This window comes from Thyridium curvatum, assembly GCF_004353045.1.
Source record: "Thyridium curvatum strain D216 chromosome Unknown NODE_73_length_209619_cov_86.844896, whole genome shotgun sequence".
Classification (NCBI taxonomy): Eukaryota; Fungi; Ascomycota; class Sordariomycetes; order Thyridiales; family Thyridiaceae; genus Thyridium; species Thyridium curvatum.
In genome coordinates this window covers 53935-78089 of record NW_022156828.1, presented here as the reverse complement: position 1 = coordinate 78089, position 24155 = coordinate 53935, and the positions used below count along the sequence as shown (strand labels likewise).

The window sequence follows — 24155 nt, the reverse complement described above, 5'->3', positions numbered from 1 at the left end:
GGCCGGCGTGGTGCCTCGAGATGTACGATTGGTGAAATGGCTACCGGTCTTGTACAACAGACAAATAAAAGTGTCACAGTATCCATCAATTCGACAACATAAATCATTCTTGAGGCGTGCGGGAGAGAAGACGTAAATTCATATATTCGCTTGCAAAGGCTTCGAACAACCAAAAAAGACATGTCTACCAAGACGCCCAGTATCCAGGCTCAAACCGCCCTTCCAAGATCCCCGCACGGCTGAACGAGCGAAAGAGAGAACCCTGATGATAGGACGCAAGTGGGAGTTCCAATATGAGCAGGAGATATGTACAGAATTAGGCCTATTCTCTGGACCAAAAGGCACAATGTTATAAACAAACAAACGTAGTGGGAATCTCTTAAGAAGCTTTTTCTGGTGCTTGCTTGAACCAACGAACGCCGAGAAGTGAAGTAGAAAAAACAAGAGAAGAACAACAAAAGACAAAACGCAGTATTGAAACACGAATACGCAAAAAAAGACTTCTAGATGCAAACCACCCGCCCTGCGCTTCAACCACACACTCCTCCCTTCTTTTGCGTTGTGAAAAGTCATGTTCATTCATTCATATCCAACCGGGCTTTGAAAGCCCCTGGGAGTTCAGATCCGGGGCAGGACAGGCTCGTCACCTCCTCTCCTCCCTGCTGACCCCGACAGCCTTCCTAACGCTGGCAAAGTAAGCCCCCGGCCATGCCCCGAGCGCCTCGCTCTCCGTCGGCATGCGCTCCCGGCACCGCGCCACGACGCTCTGGATGATACGGCCCAGCAGCTCCTCCGTGACGGGGAGGGCGCCCGCGCCGCCGCCCACGGCGTCCACCTCGACCGGGTACAGGAACGGGTCCGTCGGCAGCAGCAGCTCCTCGCACGTGGGCCGCTGGTGCTGCTCGCGGTTGAGGCAGCGCCTCATGGTGCGCAGCAGCGAGGGCGGCACGGCCACGCCGCCCAGCCCCCGCTCCGGGAACTCGATGTTGTGGTTCCAGTTGATGATGGCGTGGCACCGCGCCAGGTGGTTCTGGATGTGGCCGAACGGCGGCGACCCGTAGACCATCTGGTACAGGATGCAGCCCAGGCTCCACACGTCGCTCGGCTTGCCGAGCTTCATCAGCTTGGGGCCCTTGGGGCCGTGCGGCAGCGCACCGGGCCGGCCGCCAAAGTTGGCCGAGGTGAAGGCGTACTGCTGCGAGTCCATCAGGGACTCGGGAGACATGTAGTTGGGCGTGCCGATCTGCGTCTCGCGGTGGACGTTGACAGTTTCATCGGTCTGGATGGCGTTGGCGATGCCAAAGTCGATGAGCTTGAGGCGGCCCATGACGAGCACAAAGTTGGCCGGCTTGAGATCAGAGTGCACAATGTCGTGGGCGTGGACGGCCTGGAGACACTCGAGCATCTCTTTCCAGTAGAAGCGGATGAATGCAGTATCGAGCTTGGAACCTTCGGGGTTCTGGCGGACACGGAGTAGACGGTTGAGGTCGAGCTCGCCCATTTCCATAAGCTGTGTGCCATTGTCAGCTCGAGATACCATCGTATCAGTAGACCGGGATATAGCTACTCACCAAGCTTAGCATCTTCTTCTCGTGGTTCATCTCGCAGTCGTATAATTGAATGACGCGGTCGACGCCCGAGAGCTTCTTGAGCAGCTCAATCTCGCCAAGGTAGCCCCGGATGGTCGCCTCGTCGGCGTTCTCGATCGACACTCGCTTGAGCGCAAATATGTTGCCGTTCTCAGCGGTGACCTTATACACCTTGCCGCTGCCGCCGCGGCCGATGCAATCGAGGCGCTGGTACGACCGTCCGTTCACCTTGAGCAGGATGCGCTGCTTCTTACTGGCTTGGCCAGTGGTGGCGGCGCCTGCCCTTGCAGTGGCCGTCTCCAGCACGCTCATCTTTGGCGGAGGTGGAGGCGCGGGTCGGTGCGGCGTGTTCTTGCTCAGGGAAGCTAGGGCCTTGCGTTCAGGTGAAGCTGCGGCACCGGGCTTGGCCGCACTGCCGATATCAACGCTCAGTGGCCGAACTGGCTTGTCCAAGCCCTTATCGGCGAGAACTGACGATCTCTTGATACTAGCGGGGACGTCGTTCTCCTGATCATGCGAAGAAGGCAGCGCGGGCCTGGGAGCACGAATTCGATAATGCGGGATCTCAATCTCGTCGCCGCTCTTGGCGCCTGCTGGGGAAAGACGCACTGCGGCAGCAGAGGACCCATTTCTTAGGGACGCTCTTGCGGAGTCCTTGGCACTCACTGGGCTACCAGACGCAGCTGGATCATGAGCATAAGGTGCATAAAAGGAAGACACGGCGCCATCCCCCTCGTTCGGCTGGCTCTCGCGCTCCTGGCTGCCCGCCAGGCGATTTCCATTCTCGTCCACAGGGCTATTCTCGTCATCTTCCTCGCTCTGTCTCCTCCGGCCTCGGCGGGCTGGCCCGCTCAGGAAGCTGCCGGGTACCTTGCCGATGCGTTTGATGCGCATAGAGCTCTGCAGCGCCGGGTCGCTCTCCTTTCCTCTGACACTAGCACCGAAACGAGAGACGCTTCCTTGGGGCCGGTCGACAGTAGCAGGGTCTTCCAGGTGTTCATAATCGCTTTGGGGCGCGGATCCTGATCGTTTGGATGATAGGCCCGACGAGCTTGAAAGCCGGGCCTTGTTGCCCGAGGAGCCCACGGCGATCTGGACTCTTCTCCTGGCACTAGCAGGAGTGTTGACGACTGGCTGGGGCGGCTCGGGTTGTGTCTGGGCCTGTGACTGTTGCTGGCTCTCCACTTGACTTTTGTCCTCCACCCTCTCGCGGCTCGGTGCACGTCGAGCTTGCTTCGATGATGACAAGGACCTCCTAGGAGGGATCTGGTTGGGCAGCCCACCTGCTGGAGTGGTGCTCAGCCTGACGACTCTCTTTCTCGGGGCAGGGCTGCTATCGCGGCTCCGAATCGGAGAGGTAGGTCTGGAGGAAGAGATCTGCGCGCTGCCTGATCTGGCGTGTCTCCTAGTCTGTCTTACGGCAGGGCCCTCTGGCGGTGCATCCCCTCCAGCCGATGAAGTTGACCGGTTAAGTACACTCCTCCTCCTAGTCATCATAGCTGGTCCCTGAGCGGCGGCCTGGTCCACGTTTCCATTCGCAGACGGTCCGCCAGCTGCATTCGACGCGCTGCCGTCGCTGAGCAGAGCCTTGGTGAGAGCACTGAGCTTCATAGGTACCGGTATCTCATCGTCGGAGCTGTCGTTGAGGGTCGAGTACTGTTGCGGCTGCGACGCCGAGTTCTGGCCGGCATCACCACCTATGGAGGTGGGATGAACGGGGTTGGACTCGCTACGCCCAAGCTGTGGACGAGAAGGTGGCCGTCTCAGCGCCTGTCTTGCTGACGTCCTTCGCCCAAGCGAGAAGTGGCTACCTTGGGCCAGCGGTGTAGGCGATGCTGCTGACATTGTGGCGATGTCTCCTATCCAATGTTTTTGTTTGCCCAAGCTCTCAATCCGTCGTATATCAATTCAAAAGTCGACTTGCTTGGTGCAAGTGTCGCGTCGCGCTCAATCGACTAACTGACTGTCATGAAACACAGCACGCGGGAGCTCGAAGAGTATGTTGATTTTCGTATACGCCCATGTCCCGAGCTGTGAGAGATGCAGCGCAAAAAGCTTGCGGTTCGTCACCAAAGGTTGGGATCGTGAGAAGTGGAGGAGGTGCTTGACCCGGGGGACGTTGAATTGGTCGGCTTATTTTGGACGGGGGTCGGGAGGCCAATCAGATCGGCAATCACCGTTGCCGCGAGCAACGGACGCGACACTGGAACGAAGGCCCCACTCGAAATTTATGCTGGGGCATTTTTAGGCGGGAAAGGAACTACAAGTACAAGTACCTACAAAGTTGAAGGTTGGTCTGTGCGAGTTTGCAAAACAACTTAATATCCGAAAGAAGGCCCTGGTACTCGGGTATATGAATCTCTCATTGGTCTGAGGCTTCACGTTACTGAATTCAGAAGCGTCGAGACAAGTTGAGATCCATCAACACACCCACCGACTTACATCCTCAGCTCAGGGTATGAGCATACAGGGCATGTCACAGAGTTTGCTCAATGAAAAGATGGCTACGAGACATTTCATGTCACACTGGAGGGTCATCAGTCAAGGCCCCAGTTCCCAGGCCGTTGTTTCGAGGAAGCAATGCTTTTTCCCATTTGCCGTCTAAATGCCCCGTCCTTGCCCTAGAGCCATATCCCTGGCCGGAACCAATTAACACCAGATCCTCCCAAGCCACGGTTGTTGGGTGGTGAGGCCTTGGACCAAATGCGCACTACATCCCCGAATGACCCCGAAACCGCAAAGTTGTCGTGAATCGTGAAGTCGCTTAGTCGAAGAGACCGAAGCCCATGTCGTCATCGGACTCCTCCTTCTCCTCCTCCTTCTTCTCCTCGGCGGGAGCGTCAGCGGCAGCAGCGCCACCGGCAGCGGCACCGCCAGCAGCGGCAGCACCACCGGCACCGCCAGACGGGACGGAGGCGAGCTTGGAAGAACCCTCAGCGATCAGCTACAGAGGGAGTGTTAGTCATCTCTTCATTCTCTCATTTCGCAGTCGCAAAGTGGGGTAGCCTGTAGAGGGGAGGCCATACCTCGTTGATGTCCTTGCCCTCGAGCTCGGAGAGAAGAGTGCTGAGGCGCTCGTCATCGGCGCTGATGCCGACGGACTCAAGGACGCCCTTGATGTCCTTGGCAGAAGGCGAGGTGTTGCCGGCGAGGCCGAGGAGGAGGTAAGCTGCGAGGTGCTTCATTTTGAATGTGGCTATAGTACGGCGGCCAGGTTAGCGACAGTTTTTCGCCTGCATGTATGTGTGTGTGGTCTGCGAAGAAAAAAAGACGAGCAAGTCCTCGACAGCGGGGCAGAGTCGTGCGCATGGCATGTCGAGGGCACGGCGGCAGGCAAGGGTAGGGCGATCAGAGATGCGACTTACTGTTGTGTGTTTAGAGAGAAGAACACGAGATATCAATCGTTTTAACCGCAAACTTGACGGAGACTGATTCTTCGAGTTCGCGAGAGTGGACGGTTGGATGGGATGTGGACGACGGGATTCGGAGAGCCTGCGAACTTTTGGCGACCAATTTTGTGAAAGGCACTAAATTTTTGCCGGCGAAAAGTTGCAGTCACATGACCTTAGGGTCGGGGGCGTTGAGTTGAAGGGTTTCAAGCCACAGGTGGCTGGCGGCTGGAGATAAAGAGCCCGTCATTGGTCACAAGTGGGGCCTGCCAGCTCTTATCGGCCTGGCGGGACTGTCATCGAACCGTGGTAGAGCGCCTACCAAACTTCGCTCTTTGTTCTTTATCCTCTCTGCCTTGCTGCTTGCAGACGCCCAGCGAACCTTTTCCCCTCGCCAAGCCAAATACATTGGAAAAGCTTTTTCTCGATAGAAAAGCAGACTTTTGTGCTTCTCGTCTCTTTCATCATATTTTGTCTGCCGCATTATTCCTTGGCTTTCTATCTTGCAGACTCCGCTCACCGATTCAGAGACGAGACAGGCCTAGCCTTGGAAGGATCTCGAATCTGGTGATTCAGGACCTTTCGATATGCATTTTCTTTAGACATCTATCCTCCAGGACAGCGACAGCAGTCACCTATCTCTCCAAAGGTCTCGCGGACCTCTCCTGAGCATCTCGCCTCTCGCCCACTGGCAGTCGTCGTCACCATGCCGGTAAGTGCATCACTCCGCCTGCCAGGAAATCATTCATCTGCTGGGTCACACCCTGACTCTTTTCCCACCCCAGATCGGAGATCTCCTCGCCCAGATCAGTGGCGATAAGTCCACTTCGACTCCGAAGCAGTCCCCTACCCTCAAGCGCAAAGCAGACGACGCTCTGAGGGACCCGGCAGCCAAGACTCCACGAACAGCTTCTGCTGCAAATGTGTCCGCCAGGTCAAACCTGGACGCCAAGTCCGCTGCACGACCCGACAACCGATCAACGCCCGTGACCTCCACATCCTCTTCAGGCACGAAATCCGCACCCGGCTCTCGACCCCTCCACAGCAAGACTCCGAACGATTCGGTTAAACGAACAGTGCCGACACCGTCTAAAACAGGTGTGGTTTCGCGATCGGTTTCGGCGCCAGCCAAGCCTATCACGAAACCTGCCACAGGAGATGCCACCAACAAGGCGCCACCAAAGAAGGGTTCCTTCGCCGAGATCATGGCGAGAGCCCAGATGGCACAAGCGTCAATGGCCAACGTCGGCAAGATCCAGCACAAGCCCATCGAGAGGGGCCCCACGAAACGGGAGCGACAAGAGATGAAGGCAGAACAGGCGAGGACGGCACGGAAAGGAGGAGCGGTAGCACCGAGATCACCTGCCAACAAAACCGGCTACGCTGGATCGGCCCGGCCGAAGCCAAACGGATCCTCAGCTCTCACGCGGGATCGCAACGGCAACGGCGTGGTGGACCCCCGTGGTTCGACAAACGGCAAGACGGGCAAGGCGAAAGGCGCTCCTGTCGAGGAGAAGAAGCCGAAAAAGGCTGCCGTCGCAACGACGGGCTACACCGGCACCGCCCGCGGCGCCCGCCCGAGCCCCGCGCAGAAATCCTCAGCGGCCGACGTCAGGGACGACGACCGCCGCCCCCGCGAGCGTCCTCGCGTCCCCTTCGGTGCCCCGCGCCGCTCCCGCCACGACGACGAGTACGACGAAGAGCTCGACGACTTCATCGAGTACGACGACGACGAGGAGGAAGAGCCCGGCTACGGCTACGGCGGCGGCGGCGGCGGCAGGGGCAGGGGCGGCCCGCGCTACGATTACGCCTCGGAGGAGGACGAGTCGGACATGGAGGCCGGCATCTCGGACATTGACGAGGAGGAGGCCCGCTCGCGCGTCCTGGCCCAGCGCGAGGACCAGCGCGAGATGGCCCTCGAGGCCAAGCTGAAGCGCGAGAAGGAGGAGCGCAAGAGGCGCTTCTACGACAGTGCGAAGGATAAGCGGGATAGACGATGAATTCCCCCCCCCCCCTTTTTTTTTATTTCACCGGGGCCCTTCTCGCCGTTATCACGACACCACCACCACCACCACGACGAACAGGAACAGGACTCGATCTGTGATGTTCTGTACACACACGGCCCACGTATTTCCCAAATCCTACATGTTTCGCTCCAGATATCCCTGCCTGCCTGTCTGCCTTATTCGGTTTTACGTCAACTATTATCCTACTCAGGTTCTCTAGCATAGCATGCGCGCACACGGGAGGAGAGTGGCAAGTGGGAGACAGAGGTTTCTTTTCTTTTTTTTGGTTCCCCCCCTCACAAGACTTCACACATGGAGCGGGCGCATTACAGCGATCAGAAGAATCGTTTCAACCAAGGCGTTGGGTTTCCGTCATGTTTTCCTTTCATATCACGACAAAGGAGGGATCGGGTTTTGCTCATTTCCGTCTTGTGTTCACTGAAGAATGGCACCGCCGCCAGAGGAAGGGCTGTTCAGTATCATACTACTTGCATGGACTTTGTAGACATGTATAAATGTAATGACACTAATCGAGATATTGCACAACTTTGTCCTGGCATGTTATTCCGTCCAAGAATTGTCATAGTATTAAAGGGGTATTTGTTCTACAAGTTGACAATCAAAGAGGAGGTCCTGATGACGATCCTCGGTACGCTCTTCCTCCTCCCTTCCTCTCAAAAAACCCGACCATCAGTGAGATAATGGAAATGCGCTTGTCCGGGTGTGATACATGACTAGCACTTGGCTACCCATACCGTCCGGGCTGAACAAAATAACCGAGTTGTGACGGGGAAAATATCGAGTTCAGAAGAGGACAGACGCGCATGACGGAATCGAATTCGAACTGACTGAATGGCCGCCTGTGTCAAGCTGGGACGTGTACTCCAGAAGACTGGTGGGCACAGCTTGACACGACGACAGGAGAATAGGCCACATGCCTTACGACAGACGCGAAGGACAGGTGTATGGCAGCTCAAACGGGTGTGAAAGCCTGAGACGGGCGGATCTGGAACTACAAATCCTCGTTCCTGACGCCGGTGTTACCGAACCCACTCAAGTTCCAGCCTTGGTACCGCAGAGTGTTGCCACTGTTGACACTCGGCGGTGGCTGGGGCGGCAGACTGTGGTGCGGCTCGGTGTTCTGAACTGGAGGAGGAGGGAGTTGTGACGGAGCCTCCACTTTCGCAGTCGCACCGGCAGCAGGACTCTCCGACTTGGTCATCATGCCCTTCTCCTTAAGATATTGCAGCGTCTTAACGATGGTAAGATCCTCCTGGTCCTTGTCATTGAGAATCAAGCGCTGCTGCAAAGTAATGCGTCCGCCGTTACGCTCTCGCTCCGTCAAAGCTGCTTGGCGAACCTCTTCATCGTGTACGAAGCGGCACTTGCCCTTCTTTCCGCACGTGCCCCCCGTGGAGTAGTACTTGCAGTGCCTGGAAGGATCGGCTTTCTTCGGGGGTGGGGGGATTGCGACCGATTCTGGCTTGGTTGGGAGTGACTCTGGCGCCTCATCATCCGACTTGGAGGCTGAGGAGATAGTGGTACTAGCATCGACATCTCGCATCTCATCACCCTCGTCCTGCTGCTCTCGCTTGCGCTTGATGCTGGACTCAACCTTCTCCAGCTGCTTGCGGAGCTTCTGCTGCTGTTTCTCAAGCGCCGTCAGGGCCCCCTGCTTGCCGCCATCGTTCTTTACCTTGTCGCCGTTCTGGGTCACCTCGGCGAGCTTGGCCTTCCTGCGCGCCTCCGTGGGGAAGTTCTTCCTGCGCTCCGCGATCCACGCGGCAAGATCTGTAGGGCTACGGGCATGTCTTGTTAATTTCAAATCATAACAGAGAGAAGAGGAAACAAAGACGACCTACTTGGGCGCATCATCTCCAATCAGTTCTGCCAGCTTGGCCTCCTCGTCGATCTCTTCTTCGTCCGACTCTTCCCCAGGGGTGAGACCCAGCGTATTAGTCTTGCGCTTCTTCTTCTTGCCGGCGGAGGGAGCATCAGGCTTCTGATGGTGTGAATGAGGGGCAGCGGTATGGGTATTGTTCGCATGGGTGTTGGGCTTCTTGTGACGCGTCTTGTCGCCACTAAAATGAGGAGGACGGCCACCACGGAAGTTGTTGCTATGATGCCCACCACGGCCATGGTGCCTATTGTTTTGGGCCTGATAAGGCTCGTACGGCGGAGGGCCGCCCATCTGCGGTGCGCCGCCAGGAGGGGGATATGCCTGATAGGGTGCGGGTGGATAAGGACCGGGACCGCTCTGGGGGGGTCCATACTGCTGGGGATAACCACCACTGCTCACTGGAGCTGGGGTTCCCTGGTGGTTCGGACCCTCAAATCCAATACGAATAGGAGGTCCCATCATTTGGGCTGCTGAGCCGCCACGATCATTATGGTGACCTCCTCGTCCACGTCCACCGCTGAAAGGAGGACCATGGGGTGCTTGCCCATGGCCACCCCATTGCTGAGGTGCCGGCGCCTGCGGCTGCGGCTGTGCCGGGGGGTATTGTCCGTACGCCGGTTGCTGCTGCGGGCCGTAGTGGCCGGGTTGCTGTCCATACTGAGGGGGCTGCTGCTGATAGAGCTGCGGTGCATAGTTTGGGTGATAGTTCTGAGGGGGTAGAGAGCCGTGCGGTGGAGGCTGCTGGGGATGGCCGTGACCTTGGTCGTGATGCCATTGTTGGGGTGGATAGCTGCCCTGGGGCCCATTCGCGCTGGGGAAGCTTTGCTGGCCGTAGGGTTGAGGCGGTTGACTGTTATAGCCGTATGCCGGCCCAGGACCGGGACCGTGGTGACCGCCGCGGCCGCCTCGCGGGGTGTGACCACCTCGGTGAGACTGTTGGTACGGCTGCTGGTAATGGGGGTAGCCTGCAGGAGGCGAGCCGGCTGGAGGCGCTGGTGCTGGCGCTGGGGGCGGAGGGCCGTAGCTGTAGGAAGACATGACGCACTATCTCGCAGCACTGTATATCTAGATTGGAAGGGAAGCAGAGGACAACGAGGAGCCTAACTCTTGGCTCAAGCCGATCTCAGGGGAGCGTCGAGTCAGTGTTACTCGGGCAAAAATTGAGAAGAGCTGCCGATGAGGAAAGACAGCAGACCAAGAGGAAAGGTCAGTTCCGACAGACAGCTCAGGACAAAAGGGAACAAAAACACGATCAGAAATTCGAAAAGCTGTGAAGAGACTGCTGATGGAAGGAAGATGGACAAAGGTCGGCTAGAAGTGAAGAAATGACAAAGTTCCAGATTGGTTGGGCCTGGTTGGACTTGCCGCTAGCGAAACGCGCTCATAGCGTGAAGGCGGTCAAAATGGTCAAACTACCTATGGAGATGCAAGGAGGTGGGTCACTGGTGCCTGCGGTACCAGTCTGGCGCCGATAAGATAATAACTCAATCTACCTTCTGGCCGGCCCCTCCAAAAAGTATCACAGCCAGTGAATCAGCGGCAGAATCTTTTGACGATTTGCGACTTGATCGACGCCGTTCACCATGTTCATCCTTGTGAGTCAGATCACACCCGAATGCAGCTTCAGATCTCATGCGTCTAACATGTGCATCTCTTCGAATAGACCAAGATAGCAGATCTCGTGCAGATCGCGCCGAGAGACTTCAAGAAGAAGAGTCTCGTCGCCATTGAGGACAACATCAATCGCAAGTACTCGAACAAAGTCATACAGAACATCGGCCTCTGCGTGTGTCTCTACGACCTCCTCTGGGCGTCAGAAGGCCTGATTGGCCATGGAGACGGCTACGTGAACGTCAATGGTACGTAGTTCATGCAATATCCCGAGGGAGGTGATGCTCTTCTGACGCTTGCGACAGTCGAGTTCCGTCTTGTCGTGTTCCGCCCGTTCCGTGGCGAAGTCCTTCTCGGTGAGGTGTCTAGTTGCAAGCCAGAAGGTATTTTTGGTAAGTTGCATTTCTAAAATGGATGCCTTTTGCGCCTTCACGCACTGACAGTTTCCCAGTCAGGACAAAGTTCTTCTTCGATATATTCGTTCCTTTCGATGAGCTGCCTGATGGCTCCGTATAGTAAGTCCAACTCGATTGGCCACCTGCCATTCAACCCTGACACTGTAATCTAGCGACATGAGCAAACAGCTTTGGTGCTACGTTTATGACGAGGCCGACCCGGAATCCAAGGTCTACTACGAATTGTACGAGCCGGCCAAGTTCAGGATTATCGACGAGGAATGGCACGACCAGACACCCACAAAGCCCATCGACAGGCGGGGGAATTTCGACAAATCGGAAGAAGCCCTTCCTCCGCCCTACAGGATCAAGGCCAGCATGAGAGAAGGCGGTCTGGGTATGTGCGAGTGGTTCGATCAATGATATCCTTTCAATAAGGGCGATTTGTTCTATGACAGGGGGTATATCCATACTAGCTATCGTCTGGTGTTTCATCCTCGGGCCTCCCTACGCCTTGACGCTTGCCAACAGCCGGTCCTCGACGTCATCCAGCACGGAGTAATGGACGACGACGGCGATGTTCTCAGCCTCGCCGAGGAACTGCTTGTCAGGGTCGACCCCAGGGCCGAAACCTGCTTGGGGAGCTTGCGGGCCCATAGCGCCCATCTGCTGCGCCATCTGGCTTGCGGCTAGAGAAGGGTCAGCGTACCCTGCTTACGCAACTCTCAATCAGGGCATGTGTATATATCAGAGGGTATCTTACCGTTGTCACTTCCGAGAATGAAGTTGAAGACGGACTGTAGACCAAAGATACACAAGAAATACCAACTGATGCTTGACATCCATCTCGGATCCATGTCCTTGGTCATGACACCGGCCTGCAGCATGCTCTTGAACTTGATCGTCAACGGGAACGGCAATTTCACTGTGTCCTTGAGTCAGCCGTCTTGTATCTCCCGCCAGAAGTAGTGCCTGCCTACTGATAACATAACCGCTAAAGAAAGCGTTAATCCAGCTCATGATGAGCGTGTTGGGGATCATCATGGCCATGTTGCCCTTCATCATGCCCATCATGCCCTCCATAGCGTTGGGGTCCGTCATGGGATTGGGTGGCGCCTGGCCCCTGTTCTCGGGCGCCTTGAGATACGCCCCGGACTCGTAGGCGGCCGTCAGCGCCTCGCGCCGCGCGATGAACGACTTCTTGGACAGGTTGTAGTAGTGGGTGCGCACGCTGACGCCGTGCATCATGGCCCGCTGCTCGCGCGTGGCCTTGAGGTCCTGCTTCTTGGGCGCCGTGGCCATGAGCGTGGCAGCGTAATGCCGCAGCACGCCGGTAAGAATCATGACGATTGTGATGGGGAAGAGGATCCAGTAGCTGCCGACACGTGTGCCATTAGTATAAGTAATTCTGTTATCACGGAAATTGTGTGCCAGGTGGTGAGGCTTGCGTACAATAGCTGGGGATCCCTATGGATCGTCTGGACAGGGACTTGGGCCGCCATGGCTGCGATTGAAGCTCCGTGCGAAGCTGTCTGATAGGGAGACAATCGATTCAATCGCTCTGCAAGGCGGTTTGCGATGCCAAAGAGTCGGGGATTTCGCGGATGATGGTGGTTGACGTTGTGCGGGTTGGCAGCTCTGACAGTGAAGCTTCGATGTTCCCACAGCGCGATTGGCCGGACCATAATTTTACCACACCGAAGGAACACCGTTGAGCTTGAGCGCAGCACTGAGCTCACTCCACTCAAGTCCGTGGCTGTCAGACCCGCAATGAGCAATGGTGTCCTCCCACTTAGACAGATTATTGATACAGCAGACCTCGAGTCAACAAGCCACGGCCCTCGCTCTCTCTCACCGGCATTGCCTTTTTACCCTTGGCCCTTTTTTCTAAGCAGTGAGTGAGGAGTAACTATCTTCTCCACGTCCCTCTCATAATGGCCGTCTCGAGCGAGAAAATCGCAGTCTACAACCTAGCAGGTAACACTCTCCATCCCCAGTCTCACCCGGGATCGGGGGTCGCATACTAACACTGACACCTCCCCTCCCCCCAGACCTGAAGAACACCTCGGACGATGCCATCCCAAACTACCTCAACTCGCTCGGCCTGCGCCAGTCGCACCGCCTGACCGACGTGCGCCTCGCCCTCGGCTACGCCGCCTTCGCCGTCGCCGCCGCCTGCTTCCTCTGGGACTACAAGCTCGGCTTCGAGTCGACAAAGCACTACACGGCCGCCGCCGTCGCCGTCTACACCCTGCTCAACGGCGCCCTGACCCTGTGGATCTGGCACGTCGAGCGCGGCGTCGTCTACGTCGGCACCACGCCCGCCGGCGAGACCGTCACCGTCGCGAGCTCCACCAAGAAGAACGTGCCCGTCTACAACCTCAGCGTGACCACCACCTCCTCCACCAAGTCCGGCGCCGGGGCGCCGCAGACGGTCAAGATCGCCCGCTCGTTCAGCGAGTGGTTCGACGCCGCGGGCCACTTTGTCGCCCCGCCCTTCCAGACCATGCTCGCGACGGGTGTGCCGGCCATCGGCAAGCTGGACAAGAAGCGCGTGGCGGCCGCCGCCGGTGCACCCACGTCGGCTGGTGCTTCTGCTGCTGCGGCCTCGCCGGCCGAGACGCAAGGCCAGTACTCGCAAGAGATGCTGGACGCCCTGGCGGCGGCCTCAGCGGACGGTGCGAGCTCGACGGGTAGCACCACCGGCAAGAAAGGCGGCAAGAGAAGAAAGGCGTGAGTGGGAAGGGGGCCCATTTGGCAAGAAAGCTATAAAACCATGAATTTCGAGGCGTCGGTATGGGCAAAATGTACAAATGCAAGCATGTAGCGATTTGTTTACGGTTTGGTCTCCTGTCCAAACCGCCTCTTTATACAATACGGAAAGATCTGTTCTGCACCTAGTAGGTTCAGTGTCTTATACTGTGTATGCCTGGATTTCTCATACAACATGGCCGTGTAGCACACACGGCACCTACGTACGGACCTATCCAGTCTGATCTACCACGAAGTCTGGCGTCTAGCTTCTATCGAAATCATCTCCCTTGAGCCAATTCCAAGCCAGCAAGCCAGCCAATATAGGACAGCACACACACATCAAAATACCCCGACATGCATGCAAATTGATATGTTCATACAAAAATATTCCGTCCACCACGAGCCTAATCAATCTTCTGCCACGCCTCCCGCGCCACCTGCGCCGCCGCCCTGACCTCCCGGACGCGGTCGCCGCACGCCATCGCCAGCATCCGCTGCATCATCGGCGCGTACGCCAGCAGGTGCCGCACCTCGTACCGCGGCGGCAGGCCCGACAGCAGCACCAGCGCCTGCCGCCTGCATGCGGCCGCGGCCAGCGGCGTGCCCGGCGCCGAGGCCTCGGCGAAGATCTTCCTCACGGCGTCGATGACGGCCTTGAGGTGCTCGCGCAGGGCGTCGGCCTTGTTGTCCAGCACGTCGATGAGCACGAGCAGCGCGCCCTCGACGTCGCGCCAGTTGCCCGCCAGCGCCGACAGCGCGGCGATGAGGATCCGGGCCAGGCTGTCGACGTCGTCCTCGTAGACTGCGAAGGGGATGTGCTTGAGCAGGGAGATGATGGAGATGGTGTAGGCGGTGCTTTGGGCGCCGTCCTGCTTGAAGGGGAAGGCGAGGGGGATCATGGGCTTGGCAAAGGAGGCGTACAGCCACTGTTTGTGGAGGGGTTTGATGATGGCGTGGTTGTCGGTGTTCAGGTAATCTTTTGGCGAAACGAGGACCTCGACTGAGCGGGCCATCTCCTCGCTGTAGGCGGCATTCCTTGCTGGCGCCTTGGAAAGAAGAGGAACCACCGCCCTTATCTCCCTGTCCATCCTGGCAACGGCACCTGCTGCGAAAGCCAGGAGCCTGGAATACTGAGCCGGCGTCAGATTTGTAATCTTGTCCTCGGATAGCTGGTCCTTGACAAAATCGATCGCCATCTTCCACTTCAGCTCGTCCTCTTCTTTGGCTCCAGCTCCAACCAGGTACTTATTAGCAACCGTAACGGCGATGCAGTCTCGGACGAAGCGCTGTCGGGGCGATAGATCGTTGGCAGAAGTCCCACTCGCGCCTGCTTGGACATCATCGAAAACATTGACCGGAGCAAGGTCTTGGCACCACTGTAGACGGGTTAATGAGTATTTCACTCTGTCAAGAGGGCTCCAGGCTCAAGGGGCAACATACTATTTTGGTGGCCGCGGCAGGCCATAGACCTTGCATGACTCCCATAGTCAATGCGTCGAGATTGCCGCTTTCCTGTGGCCGAAATAATGTAGATGATGGTGCTTGTAATGAGAAAAGATCTAGCGCGCGGCTCTGCAGCTGCATTCCGAGCTGGTCTTCGAGACTCAGGTCTCTGATAATATAGGTGGCCATGTTTGACAGCTGCAATAGGAAAGTGTCGAGCTGGCCAACGTTCATCCTGTTTGCTTCTGATGCTTTGCGATATAGCAGAGAGAGGGTGTAGAGGCCGGATAGGAGATAATCCCTGAAGATCGAACTCTCGTTCTGAGTGGTATCTCCAGAAAAGCTCGCCCAGCCTTTCTGGAACTCCTCCGCAGTGCGTGGGAGGCTCGCGTGTATCAGTAGACTGATCGAAGCAAAGGAGCTACCATTCGTCTCAAGGCCCTTCTTTATGCAGGCCTCTCTGAAATTAAGAAGCCCTCCATATATGCCAGACAGGACAATGTTGGCACAGTGGTCCAGATCAGCATCGAGGAAGATTTGCAGCAGCTCCCACAGCAAGCCTACAAAGTCCAGCAACTGGCTGATCGGGGGAGCCGCAGTGGGTATCTCCGAGCAGCCAATATATGCCAGTCTAGAGAGCAGCTCCTTCAACCATATCAACTCTGCTTTTGAAGCGCCTGCCCATGCAGATTTCAAGTCATGAGCGCGGACTTCGCTTCCAGCAGCCGTCTGCACTGACGGATCATTCATTGCTACTCTTGCCGCAGCAAGCAGTGATCTAAAACCTTCTGGATATACCAGCGTCTGTTTCTGTAGGCTGCGAACGGCCTGTGGAGCTAGTTCTGATACCATAGCCTCTTCAGGAAGCTTGCTGGGGCTCCGGATAAGTTGGGATGTCGTCGTGCTGTATATCTTGTTGCATGACTCTTCATCCAACAGAGACGCCTTCATCTCTGTCCGGGATGGTCCATGCTGGCCAATCATGGCAGTGAGACCTTTGAGAACCTCTTTCAGGATGGACGTCGACCCCTTCTCCTGGCCCTGGGCCGAATTTTCTTTCCAAAGCCGGTAATAGACGTCGTTAAGCAGGTCTTTAACCAGGGGATCGTAAGCGTGAAATTCCTCCACATCAGGAGACGACTCGGCGCCCTGTCCCTTTACGAGCTCGCTTCGCTCCTGCAGCACGACATTGAGCAGCGCAACAAGATCTCGGCGGTGATTGGGTGATTTTGGTTGACGGATATTGCGCTTGATCGCTTCCAGCACTTGTTGTATCGAGAGGTTGAAGGCCTTGATGCTGGCACCCAAGACATTTGTCAGAAGAATACCCGCCTGTTTGGTGTAGATGGGGTTAGAAAGGTCTTCGATACAGTCGCCCAAAACGAGTTGGACAAATGCTTTGAGTGGTTCGACCCCAATAGCCTCGCCAGAAACTCCATCCAGCTTTTTTGCTATACCCCGGATGACATCGAGAGTTCCCTTGATGGTCTCCTCGATCTCGCCATTGCGCACCTCATACTTGAGCGAGCTCCAGATCTTCTCGGTATAGGGGACAATGGTCCTGACCGGATCCGGGTAGCTGTCAATGCAAGCCTTGATGGTTTTCAATATGTCAACCTTGACCGCAACAGTGATTGCATCGCCGCTATCCAGCCTCTCGAGCAGGAACTTGAAGGCTGAGTCGGAGGCCCTGTGTGATGCTGCAAAACATTTTCGCACTGCTGTCTTGAGATCTTCCACTGTAACTCCGGTCGTCGTTGCGGAGGACCGCATGGAGATGGGAAAGTAGTTGGAGTATGCCTTGAACACTTCCTGTGCCACGTCGACAGATGGCTCATATGTCTCTAGAAACAGCGCCAATATGCCAAACCACGAAAGAAGGTTCTTGGGGTCCTTTTCTTGGTGGCATAGCTCGAGAAGGTCGATCATGAATCTGCTCTCGCCACCGTACTCCCGTTGGAGTTCGCTCCGTACCGCATCATCGGCAAGTAAACGATCCAGCAAGCCATATATTTCGGATCGAGTGGCTGCTGTTTGCTTTGAGAAATCCTCGCCAAGACTGCATAGACTGTTGAATATGGCAATGCTCATAATGGGCTTGAAAGCCTTGGCTGTGCTCAGACACCTCAGGGCTTTGGACGCGGCCAGAATGCCAGCCTTGTGGTCGACATTAAACATGGACCCAAAGAATGAGATTAATGTCTGCACTAGTAAAGGACACATTGTACGTCAGTACAGTGTTGAGAAGACCATGAAGGGCAACAGAATCCTTACCTTGCTCTAGCCGCAGAACATCCCGGTCCAGGGCTTCTAGGGTACCCGAAAGGAACTCCAGCGCTGCCCATCCGGTCAGTAAATCGTATGCACAAGTCTTCTTCTCAAGAACCACACACCTTTGGAGCGTGCGATCACATCGTCGTCGCCTCCTTCATCATCTGCCCCACCTGCGATCCACTGATTGATGGACTGCGCCCAGAGCAAGACGGCTGTCGTCTTCCGAGGCGCATCTTGAATGGCTGGTCACGGTCAGTATATCTGAACTTGGTCTCTGAGGAGCGAGGAAGGTTCCTTGTCTCACCAGTCGCTGCCTTCACTGTGAGGTCCCTCATCTCTGAGTCGCTATCAGAGACGACATACTGTGTGGCCCAGGACTTGAAGTCCGCCATGCTTGCTTATGTACAGAGGGCCTTGTCGCACGAATTATAGGTTGTGGGATGCCCTTGGTGAGCTTGGGTGGTTGCAGAGGGATGTGGACTGAGATCCCAGCATCGGCTCAAGGAACTGTCTCAACAGCCTACTTATCATGGACCCAGTATTTGATTAGTGAATTGCAGCGCCAGAGAAATATTATCGCATGTGAGGGCGGCAGTAAACTCACTTATCAAAAGCGGTGAGCTCCAATAATGACGAAATCGGAAATACAAGTACAAGTACTGCAGAACCCCACATTGTATGTACATTGGTGCAAATAAGTCGATAAGGCTGTTTGGACGTTGCTCACCCACGCTGCTCATCAACGGTGGGGGACTCCAGAGCTTCTTTCAATACGACTTCATTACTGTCCTGAGAATGTTGATCTGGGTATCTTCTATTTGACTCTTGCTTGCCCATCTCAGGTGCAACAAAGGAGTCTATCCACCATCTCTAGGCCCTTGGTTTTTTTGAATGCGCCATGGACATCAAACGGGTAGATGTTGTATGGCTTTGGTATTACACCGAGACTGTGTAAATTCACAGATTCTTCCTTGCCAGGATCTCACCCACAACTTTTGCGGTCGCCTTGACGATGAGTTCATGCTCTGCAGCATGTATCCTCTCCTCCAGATCCTTCAGCTCGTCGCCCTCCCGGCACTCGACCTCCTGCGTCAGGATAGGACTACCACGGTCGACCTCGGCGATGACATAGTGAATCATGAGACCCGCCCTGTTATTCTCCAGCTTGCCATCCTTGAAGTCCTGGTACTGTCGCTCAATGGCGCCTGCGCCATCATACTTTCCTACAAGTCGAACAATGTTAACCACCTTACTCTTGAAAACCCCAAGACGGTGTGAGTCGGCTTACCAGGCAGTGCAGGGTGGAGGTTGATAACTTTGACGCCCGCCTCCTCCAAAGGCCGCAGGAATGGCACACTGAAGATGTGCATCCAGCCAGCAAGGACCACCAGATCCGGCTTCGCCTCGAGTACCCTTTGCGCCAGCGCCGCATCGTACCGCGCACGTCCATCCTTGACCTTTTCTGCGTCCTTCTCGCCTGCCACGACGAAACCCTCCTTGACCATGTTGAAGTACTCGGTGGGTATTCCCACCTTCTCGGCTCGTTGTATCGCAAATGCCGTCTTCTTGTTTACAAAGAGCTTGACGATCTGGGTGTGAAGAATGGAGCCGGAGTGAACAGCATCAATGAGTGCTTGGAAGTTGGAGCCATTGCCACTGGCCATCACCACGATACGGCATGGGGACGCCATCGTGACTATAGGAGAGTATTCCCAGGTGAATGAAGAAAATGCAAGTCTCGATGCCTCCGGGTGTTGTCGCAAAAGTTAGAAGAATGTCTGTCACTTTGATGTAATCAGGGCTGAATTTTTCTTATCGTCTACAGCAATTTTTAGGAGGGGTAAACAGAATCCCCACCAGTTATTTTCAGGGACCACCCGTCACTCCAAGCTTCTGGAAGGACTCAGGTACAGCTTGCATGGGTCTTCTTGTACACCCAGATTTAGCCTGGTGACAGGGGTGGGTGCGCCAACAGATAAGCCTAATCGGGGCCGCGCGGGGCATTTTTTGCATGCTGGTTCCTCAAATTTTTGACGGGTATCAGCATGTCTTGAGGTAAATTCTCAAGACGTGTTCCTCAAGATCCCTCCCTGTGGTAGCTTGCTGCAACTCTTGTCGCCTGTTTGTGAGCCACGCAATGGCTACCACTGAAGTCCCCAAGACCTGCAAGGTCGTCCTTGCAGAGAACATCGCCAAGAACCTGCTCGCGGAGGTCAAGGACACTCTGCAGAAGATCCAGACTGCTGGCGACGTCAAGCCGTGTCTGGCCGCCTTCCTGGCTAACGACGACCCTGCTGCTGTCAAGTATGCAGAGTGGTCCAAGAAGACCTGCGAGGAGAAGTTAGTCTCCTTGTTTGCCTTGCAAGATGAATTGAGTGCTTCCATGGCCGCTGTGACTAACACCTAGCAGTGGCTTCGACTTCGATCTGCGCAAGGTGGAGAAGGATATGCTCGAGGAGGCCATCATGGCGGCCAACGAGGACGACACGGTAGATGGAATCATTGTCTACTACCCGATTTTCCCCGGCAATCCTACCCACGACAAGTACATCCAGGAGACAGTCTCCCTGTCCAAGGACGTCGAGGGTCTCTGCCACAAGCACCTTTACAACATGTACCACAACGTCCGTTTCCTCGACCCTCCTGCGAATCTCAAGAAGTCGATCCTCCCCTGCACTCCCCTAGCCGTCGTCAAGATCCTCGAGTATCTCCAGATCTACAACTCCATCATCCCTTCCGGCAACCGCCTGTTCGGCAAGACGATCACGGTGATCAACCGGTCCGAGGTCAACGGGCGGCCGCTTGCTGCTCTCCTCGCCAACGACGGCGCTACGGTCTACTCTGTCGACCTGACTGGCGTGCAGCTCTTCACCCGTGGTCAGGGCATCAAGCAACCCAGGCATAAGGTGTTGGACAAGGAGGGCTGGACGCTGGATCACTGCCTTCCTCTGAGCGATGTCGTCATCGGTGGTGTTCCTGCAGAAGGCTTCAAGGTTCCCATCGAGCTGATTCGTGATGGTGCTGTCTGCATCAACTTCTCCTCCTTCAGAAACTTTGACGGCCCGGCTGTCAAGGAGAAGGCCTCCATATATGTGCCTTCGGTGGGCAAGGTCACCATTGCCGTCCTTCTGCGTAACCTGGTAGTAAGTTTACCTTTCTTCATTTGTTAGATGCTCCAAACGGTGTGCTGACGGTACAAAGCGGCTCATCGCCAACCGACCACCACGGGCCGACGCTTCCAAGGATGATTCCCAGGCCAAGGCTAAGAGTGAGGCATTCCTTGAAGGTTGATCGTGCATACGTGGAAGGAAATGCATTGGCTTGGCTATGAATGTGGAAACATACTTGGATGACGCCAAGAGTTTAAAGTTTTGAAATGCATGGAAGGTTTTGTGAACATAGACATTTGAAATACCCCGTTGGTGCTCATAGATTTGAAAAGTTCGGTCGGCAATATGATGATTCGAGGCGTTTATAGTCGGCGGTATCTAGTGGTAAAAAATATCCGATGCGACTGTTCTTGGAGTCATCTCAAGATATTGTGCATCGACTAATTGTTACTGTTGGCAGGTGAGAGTTCATATACTATTCTAATTCGTTGAGGATTACTATGTACATATGGATTAAAAGAGCAGGACAGTCAAGTAATTTGCAGTATATGTGCTAGAAGTTTTCATATCGAGTTGTAAAAGCTTTGGAGCCTCATGGTTAAACCCAGTCTCATAGACCCGACTGAAGAGTTTGATGACACTCCAAGACTTGAAGCTATTTTGGGTCTTATAAGTTTCCGCACCAGAGCGCCGAGGACTCTGCAATTCGAATTCGCGACAGCTTTATGACGACGAATAGACATAGATGAGAAATCTCGTAGAAATCCAGTAGGACCGAGTATAGAAGGGCAGGCAATCCGTGGAGGGTAGTTCAAGGTCTACAAGCTGCAATACATGTATGGAAATGTGTCAGGTCTGTCCATATTGTCCCGAAATCCGTCTTCGTTGCCAACTTGAACTTTATTGCATCCGCACGTCCATAATATCTGCTATTTCCTATTCTCTCTAATCCGTTCATTGTCATTTTGCCGTATGAATAGTGTAAGTAATGTAGTGTGGATCATAGACAAGCAGTTGCCCAAGCCGAATATTCCAAGACCATTTTTGCTCAGTTGAGATAAGCAACGCCATGATCACCGAACTGGGGTTCATAACGGTGGAATAGGCCTTTGGAAGATACCAAGTGCTCAATTGGTGATGCGCTAACCACTTGAGACCGTTGAATTAAAAGAGAATCCCCTAAGCGTTCTTCAGTACCGGATACCTTATGTCGTCCAGCCATCCGGTCCAAGAATGGGTATGTAGAGCATTCGACTCTTCATCACAACTCAACCCGAGTTTGCATTACTGTCAACATGCAAATGATAAGATCACCGTAGTGTTGGGTTACCTATGATCGACGCTTGTCTGTGTGCTGACCAAGTTCACTAGCACTCACTGCACCCTCAACTGTTTGGACCTAACATCTGGATTCCCGCTTCTGTATGCAATCGTATCTTGCATCTGATCTCGATTTGCTCTGGACTGACAGGGTGCTAGAGGAACCAGGATCTACCATTTCGATCTTTGACCTCATCGTGACTATAATTCACCACTGGAGTCTCAGCAGTTTCACTTGTACAAATTGTCACACTCCCATGTCAAATTCACATTGATAAAACGCGCGTAGTTTGTTGTAAGGGATATCGGATTTGGTCCTACTGGTAGATCTCGGCGGTTGAATAATCTTTGGCTTGCTTCAAGTCGGCGTGCATAGCGAGGCAGCTAGGATGGTCTAATCATATCGCAGAGAACAGAGCAGAGAGAATCCGCTATGCGGTTTTGATTGTTGAAAGCCACTTTTATGGCTTCATTCTTGCCTCGGAACATCTCTCAGGGTGAAAATTGGATTCAAAGAGCTCAAATTGCTAGCACTCCTCCAGATTAGCCAAGACTTGGCCTCCGGTTCAGTCGAGTCCAATGTGAGAGTCTAGAGGAGAGTCTGGAGGAGAGTCTGGAGGTGACGCTACTGGTCTGGTAGCGTTGCAGGTACGTACCTTTCCACGGGACCCACCCATGTTTAGCGCCTTCCCTTATGTAAGCCGTTTTTTTCTTCGTCCTTTGATTAGTCCCACGTGATGAGGGGCTTGAGGGCAGCCAAACCCTACAATTTTTCAATTCGCTAGTCACGTTGCGACTTGAGAGGCCCGCCCCATCCAACCTTTGGAAATTTCAATCCACCACGGCCATCAAGATTCGCTCTTCGATACACGACCTATCGAACAGCGAATTTCCCTGACAACCGACGACATCAACATGGCGGACACCGAATACGTACGTGCTTGGACCTATACATGTGCTCTCTCTTGCTTCACTGCTGCCGGAACTGGCAGGTGCGGTGATGCACACATAGAACGAAGAGGCTGACGATGCAATTTCTACAGAACGCCGAGGAGGCCGCTGAGCTTAAGAAGAAGAGACAGTTCCGCAAGTTTTCCTACCGCGGAATTGACCTCGACCAGTATGTGCACACCATCTCGATATTCATCTCCCCCTGGTCCGGCATCTTTCCAAACGACGACCTGTCTCGAATATGAAGGGAAAAGGGCGGGATCATCTGGATCTGGGATTTGGACTTTTGGAATGAGGTGGACGGCAGGCTAATCATGACCTTTTTTTCTACGAACAGACTCCTCGACCTTAGCCCCGAGCAACTCAGAGATGTCGTCCACGCCCGCGCCCGGCGCCGGATCAACCGTGGTCTGAAGCGCAAGCCCATGGGCCTGATCAAGAAGCTCCGCAAGGCCAAGCAGGAGGCCAAGCCCAACGAGAAGCCCGACCTCGTCAAGACTCACCTCCGTGACATGATTGTCGTCCCCGAGATGATCGGCAGCGTCATCGGTATCTACTCCGGCAAGGAGTTCAACCAGGTCGAGATCAAGCCCGAGATGGTTGGCCACTACCTGGCAGAGTTCTCTATCTCTTAGTACGTGGACGCCCAACAAAACACACGGCTCGTTCGTGTCGAGCCAACAATTTACTAACCTCTTCTACAGCAAGCCTGTCAAGCACGGTCGTCCCGGTATCGGTGCCACCCACTCTTCTCGTTTCATTCCTCTGAAGTAAGGGTTGCGGACATCGTGTGGGGGGTGGGATTCTTGCATTGAATTTATCACGGACATGGCGAAAGGGCATGGTTTTGCTTGGTAGAACGGCAAAACCTCGACTATCTAGCACGATAGGGAATGAAATTCGCATTTTGTGCAGTCATGTCTCATGCCTCCTTCATGTTGGGCGTTCTTTCATGCGGTCACGGCGTGCGCACACTCAGCTTGAGAATTACCTGGGGAGTGCTGTGCTCGGGGGCTCGTCAAGGCCGAGTTAGATGATATCGGGAAAGCAAAAAATTGATAACGTCAAGAAACTACATGATCATCGATAATGCTGGTATCGGCTGCTGCTGACGGTGAACCCATTCTATGCCGTATATACTCCCTTCATGGCCGTTAGCTCTGGTGATGGTTGAACCTGGTCACCTATTTGACCTAAGTGCCTGAAGACTGGCATGATATTCCATGATGCACCTCTCGAGCAGGCACTTCAAGTCATCATTTCCCCAAGTATGGCTCCAATTCGTATGGTGTCTGATGAACTATTATGAATTGTTCTATCCTAACACAACTCCAAATTATACGCCATGTCAATGTCCGTAGCAAAAAGAAGTTGCCTGTCGACAAGGGGGAAAATAAAATATCAAGATGCTGC

General features: G+C 54.8%; 11 protein-coding genes across 11 annotated transcripts; 5 read left to right on the top strand and 6 right to left on the bottom strand.

The window, feature by feature from the left end:
- Nucleotides 1-643: 643 nt before the first annotated feature.
- Nucleotides 644-3434, bottom strand: E0L32_009730 (uncharacterized protein; the record flags this gene model as incomplete). The annotated part of the gene is made up of 2 exons (XM_031144725.1): nucleotides 644-1510; nucleotides 1572-3434. The coding sequence occupies 2 exons, from the start codon at nucleotides 3432-3434 to the stop codon at nucleotides 644-646; spliced, it is 2730 nt and encodes a 909-aa protein (XP_030990501.1).
- Nucleotides 3435-4353: 919 nt separating this feature from the next.
- E0L32_009729 (uncharacterized protein) lies at nucleotides 4354-4774 on the bottom strand (the record flags this gene model as incomplete). Its single annotated transcript, XM_031144724.1, has 2 exons — nucleotides 4354-4533; nucleotides 4616-4774. 2 exons carry the CDS (start codon nucleotides 4772-4774, stop codon nucleotides 4354-4356), a joined length of 339 nt encoding a protein of 112 aa, XP_030990500.1.
- A 910-nt stretch (nucleotides 4775-5684) lies between these two features.
- E0L32_009728 (uncharacterized protein) lies at nucleotides 5685-6978 on the top strand (the record flags this gene model as incomplete). Its single annotated transcript, XM_031144723.1, has 2 exons — nucleotides 5685-5690; nucleotides 5764-6978. The coding sequence occupies 2 exons, from the start codon at nucleotides 5685-5687 to the stop codon at nucleotides 6976-6978; spliced, it is 1221 nt and encodes a 406-aa protein (XP_030990499.1).
- A 1018-nt stretch (nucleotides 6979-7996) lies between these two features.
- On the bottom strand, nucleotides 7997-9922 carry E0L32_009727 (uncharacterized protein; the record flags this gene model as incomplete). The annotated part of the gene is made up of 2 exons (XM_031144722.1): nucleotides 7997-8783; nucleotides 8847-9922. 2 exons carry the CDS (start codon nucleotides 9920-9922, stop codon nucleotides 7997-7999), a joined length of 1863 nt encoding a protein of 620 aa, XP_030990498.1.
- Nucleotides 9923-10467: 545 nt separating this feature from the next.
- Nucleotides 10468-11313, top strand: E0L32_009726 (uncharacterized protein; the record flags this gene model as incomplete). The annotated part of the gene is made up of 5 exons (XM_031144721.1): nucleotides 10468-10479; nucleotides 10548-10743; nucleotides 10801-10887; nucleotides 10947-11010; nucleotides 11064-11313. The coding sequence occupies 5 exons, from the start codon at nucleotides 10468-10470 to the stop codon at nucleotides 11311-11313; spliced, it is 609 nt and encodes a 202-aa protein (XP_030990497.1).
- An 84-nt stretch (nucleotides 11314-11397) lies between these two features.
- E0L32_009725 (uncharacterized protein) lies at nucleotides 11398-12392 on the bottom strand (the record flags this gene model as incomplete). The annotated part of the gene is made up of 4 exons (XM_031144720.1): nucleotides 11398-11579; nucleotides 11654-11815; nucleotides 11871-12298; nucleotides 12343-12392. The coding sequence occupies 4 exons, from the start codon at nucleotides 12390-12392 to the stop codon at nucleotides 11398-11400; spliced, it is 822 nt and encodes a 273-aa protein (XP_030990496.1).
- Nucleotides 12393-12824: 432 nt separating this feature from the next.
- On the top strand, nucleotides 12825-13627 carry E0L32_009724 (uncharacterized protein; the record flags this gene model as incomplete). The annotated part of the gene is made up of 2 exons (XM_031144718.1): nucleotides 12825-12867; nucleotides 12942-13627. The coding sequence occupies 2 exons, from the start codon at nucleotides 12825-12827 to the stop codon at nucleotides 13625-13627; spliced, it is 729 nt and encodes a 242-aa protein (XP_030990495.1).
- Nucleotides 13628-14048: 421 nt separating this feature from the next.
- Nucleotides 14049-17753, bottom strand: E0L32_009723 (uncharacterized protein; the record flags this gene model as incomplete). The annotated part of the gene is made up of 5 exons (XM_031144717.1): nucleotides 14049-15020; nucleotides 15085-17294; nucleotides 17362-17424; nucleotides 17481-17603; nucleotides 17666-17753. The coding sequence occupies 5 exons, from the start codon at nucleotides 17751-17753 to the stop codon at nucleotides 14049-14051; spliced, it is 3456 nt and encodes a 1151-aa protein (XP_030990494.1).
- Nucleotides 17754-18318: 565 nt separating this feature from the next.
- On the bottom strand, nucleotides 18319-19052 carry E0L32_009722 (uncharacterized protein; the record flags this gene model as incomplete). Its single annotated transcript, XM_031144716.1, has 2 exons — nucleotides 18319-18584; nucleotides 18650-19052. 2 exons carry the CDS (start codon nucleotides 19050-19052, stop codon nucleotides 18319-18321), a joined length of 669 nt encoding a protein of 222 aa, XP_030990493.1.
- A 446-nt stretch (nucleotides 19053-19498) lies between these two features.
- E0L32_009721 (uncharacterized protein) lies at nucleotides 19499-20652 on the top strand (the record flags this gene model as incomplete). Its single annotated transcript, XM_031144715.1, has 3 exons — nucleotides 19499-19701; nucleotides 19769-20504; nucleotides 20563-20652. 3 exons carry the CDS (start codon nucleotides 19499-19501, stop codon nucleotides 20650-20652), a joined length of 1029 nt encoding a protein of 342 aa, XP_030990492.1.
- A 2054-nt stretch (nucleotides 20653-22706) lies between these two features.
- E0L32_009720 (uncharacterized protein) lies at nucleotides 22707-23516 on the top strand (the record flags this gene model as incomplete). The annotated part of the gene is made up of 4 exons (XM_031144714.1): nucleotides 22707-22724; nucleotides 22835-22911; nucleotides 23080-23376; nucleotides 23447-23516. The coding sequence occupies 4 exons, from the start codon at nucleotides 22707-22709 to the stop codon at nucleotides 23514-23516; spliced, it is 462 nt and encodes a 153-aa protein (XP_030990491.1).
- Nucleotides 23517-24155: the final 639 nt, after the last annotated feature.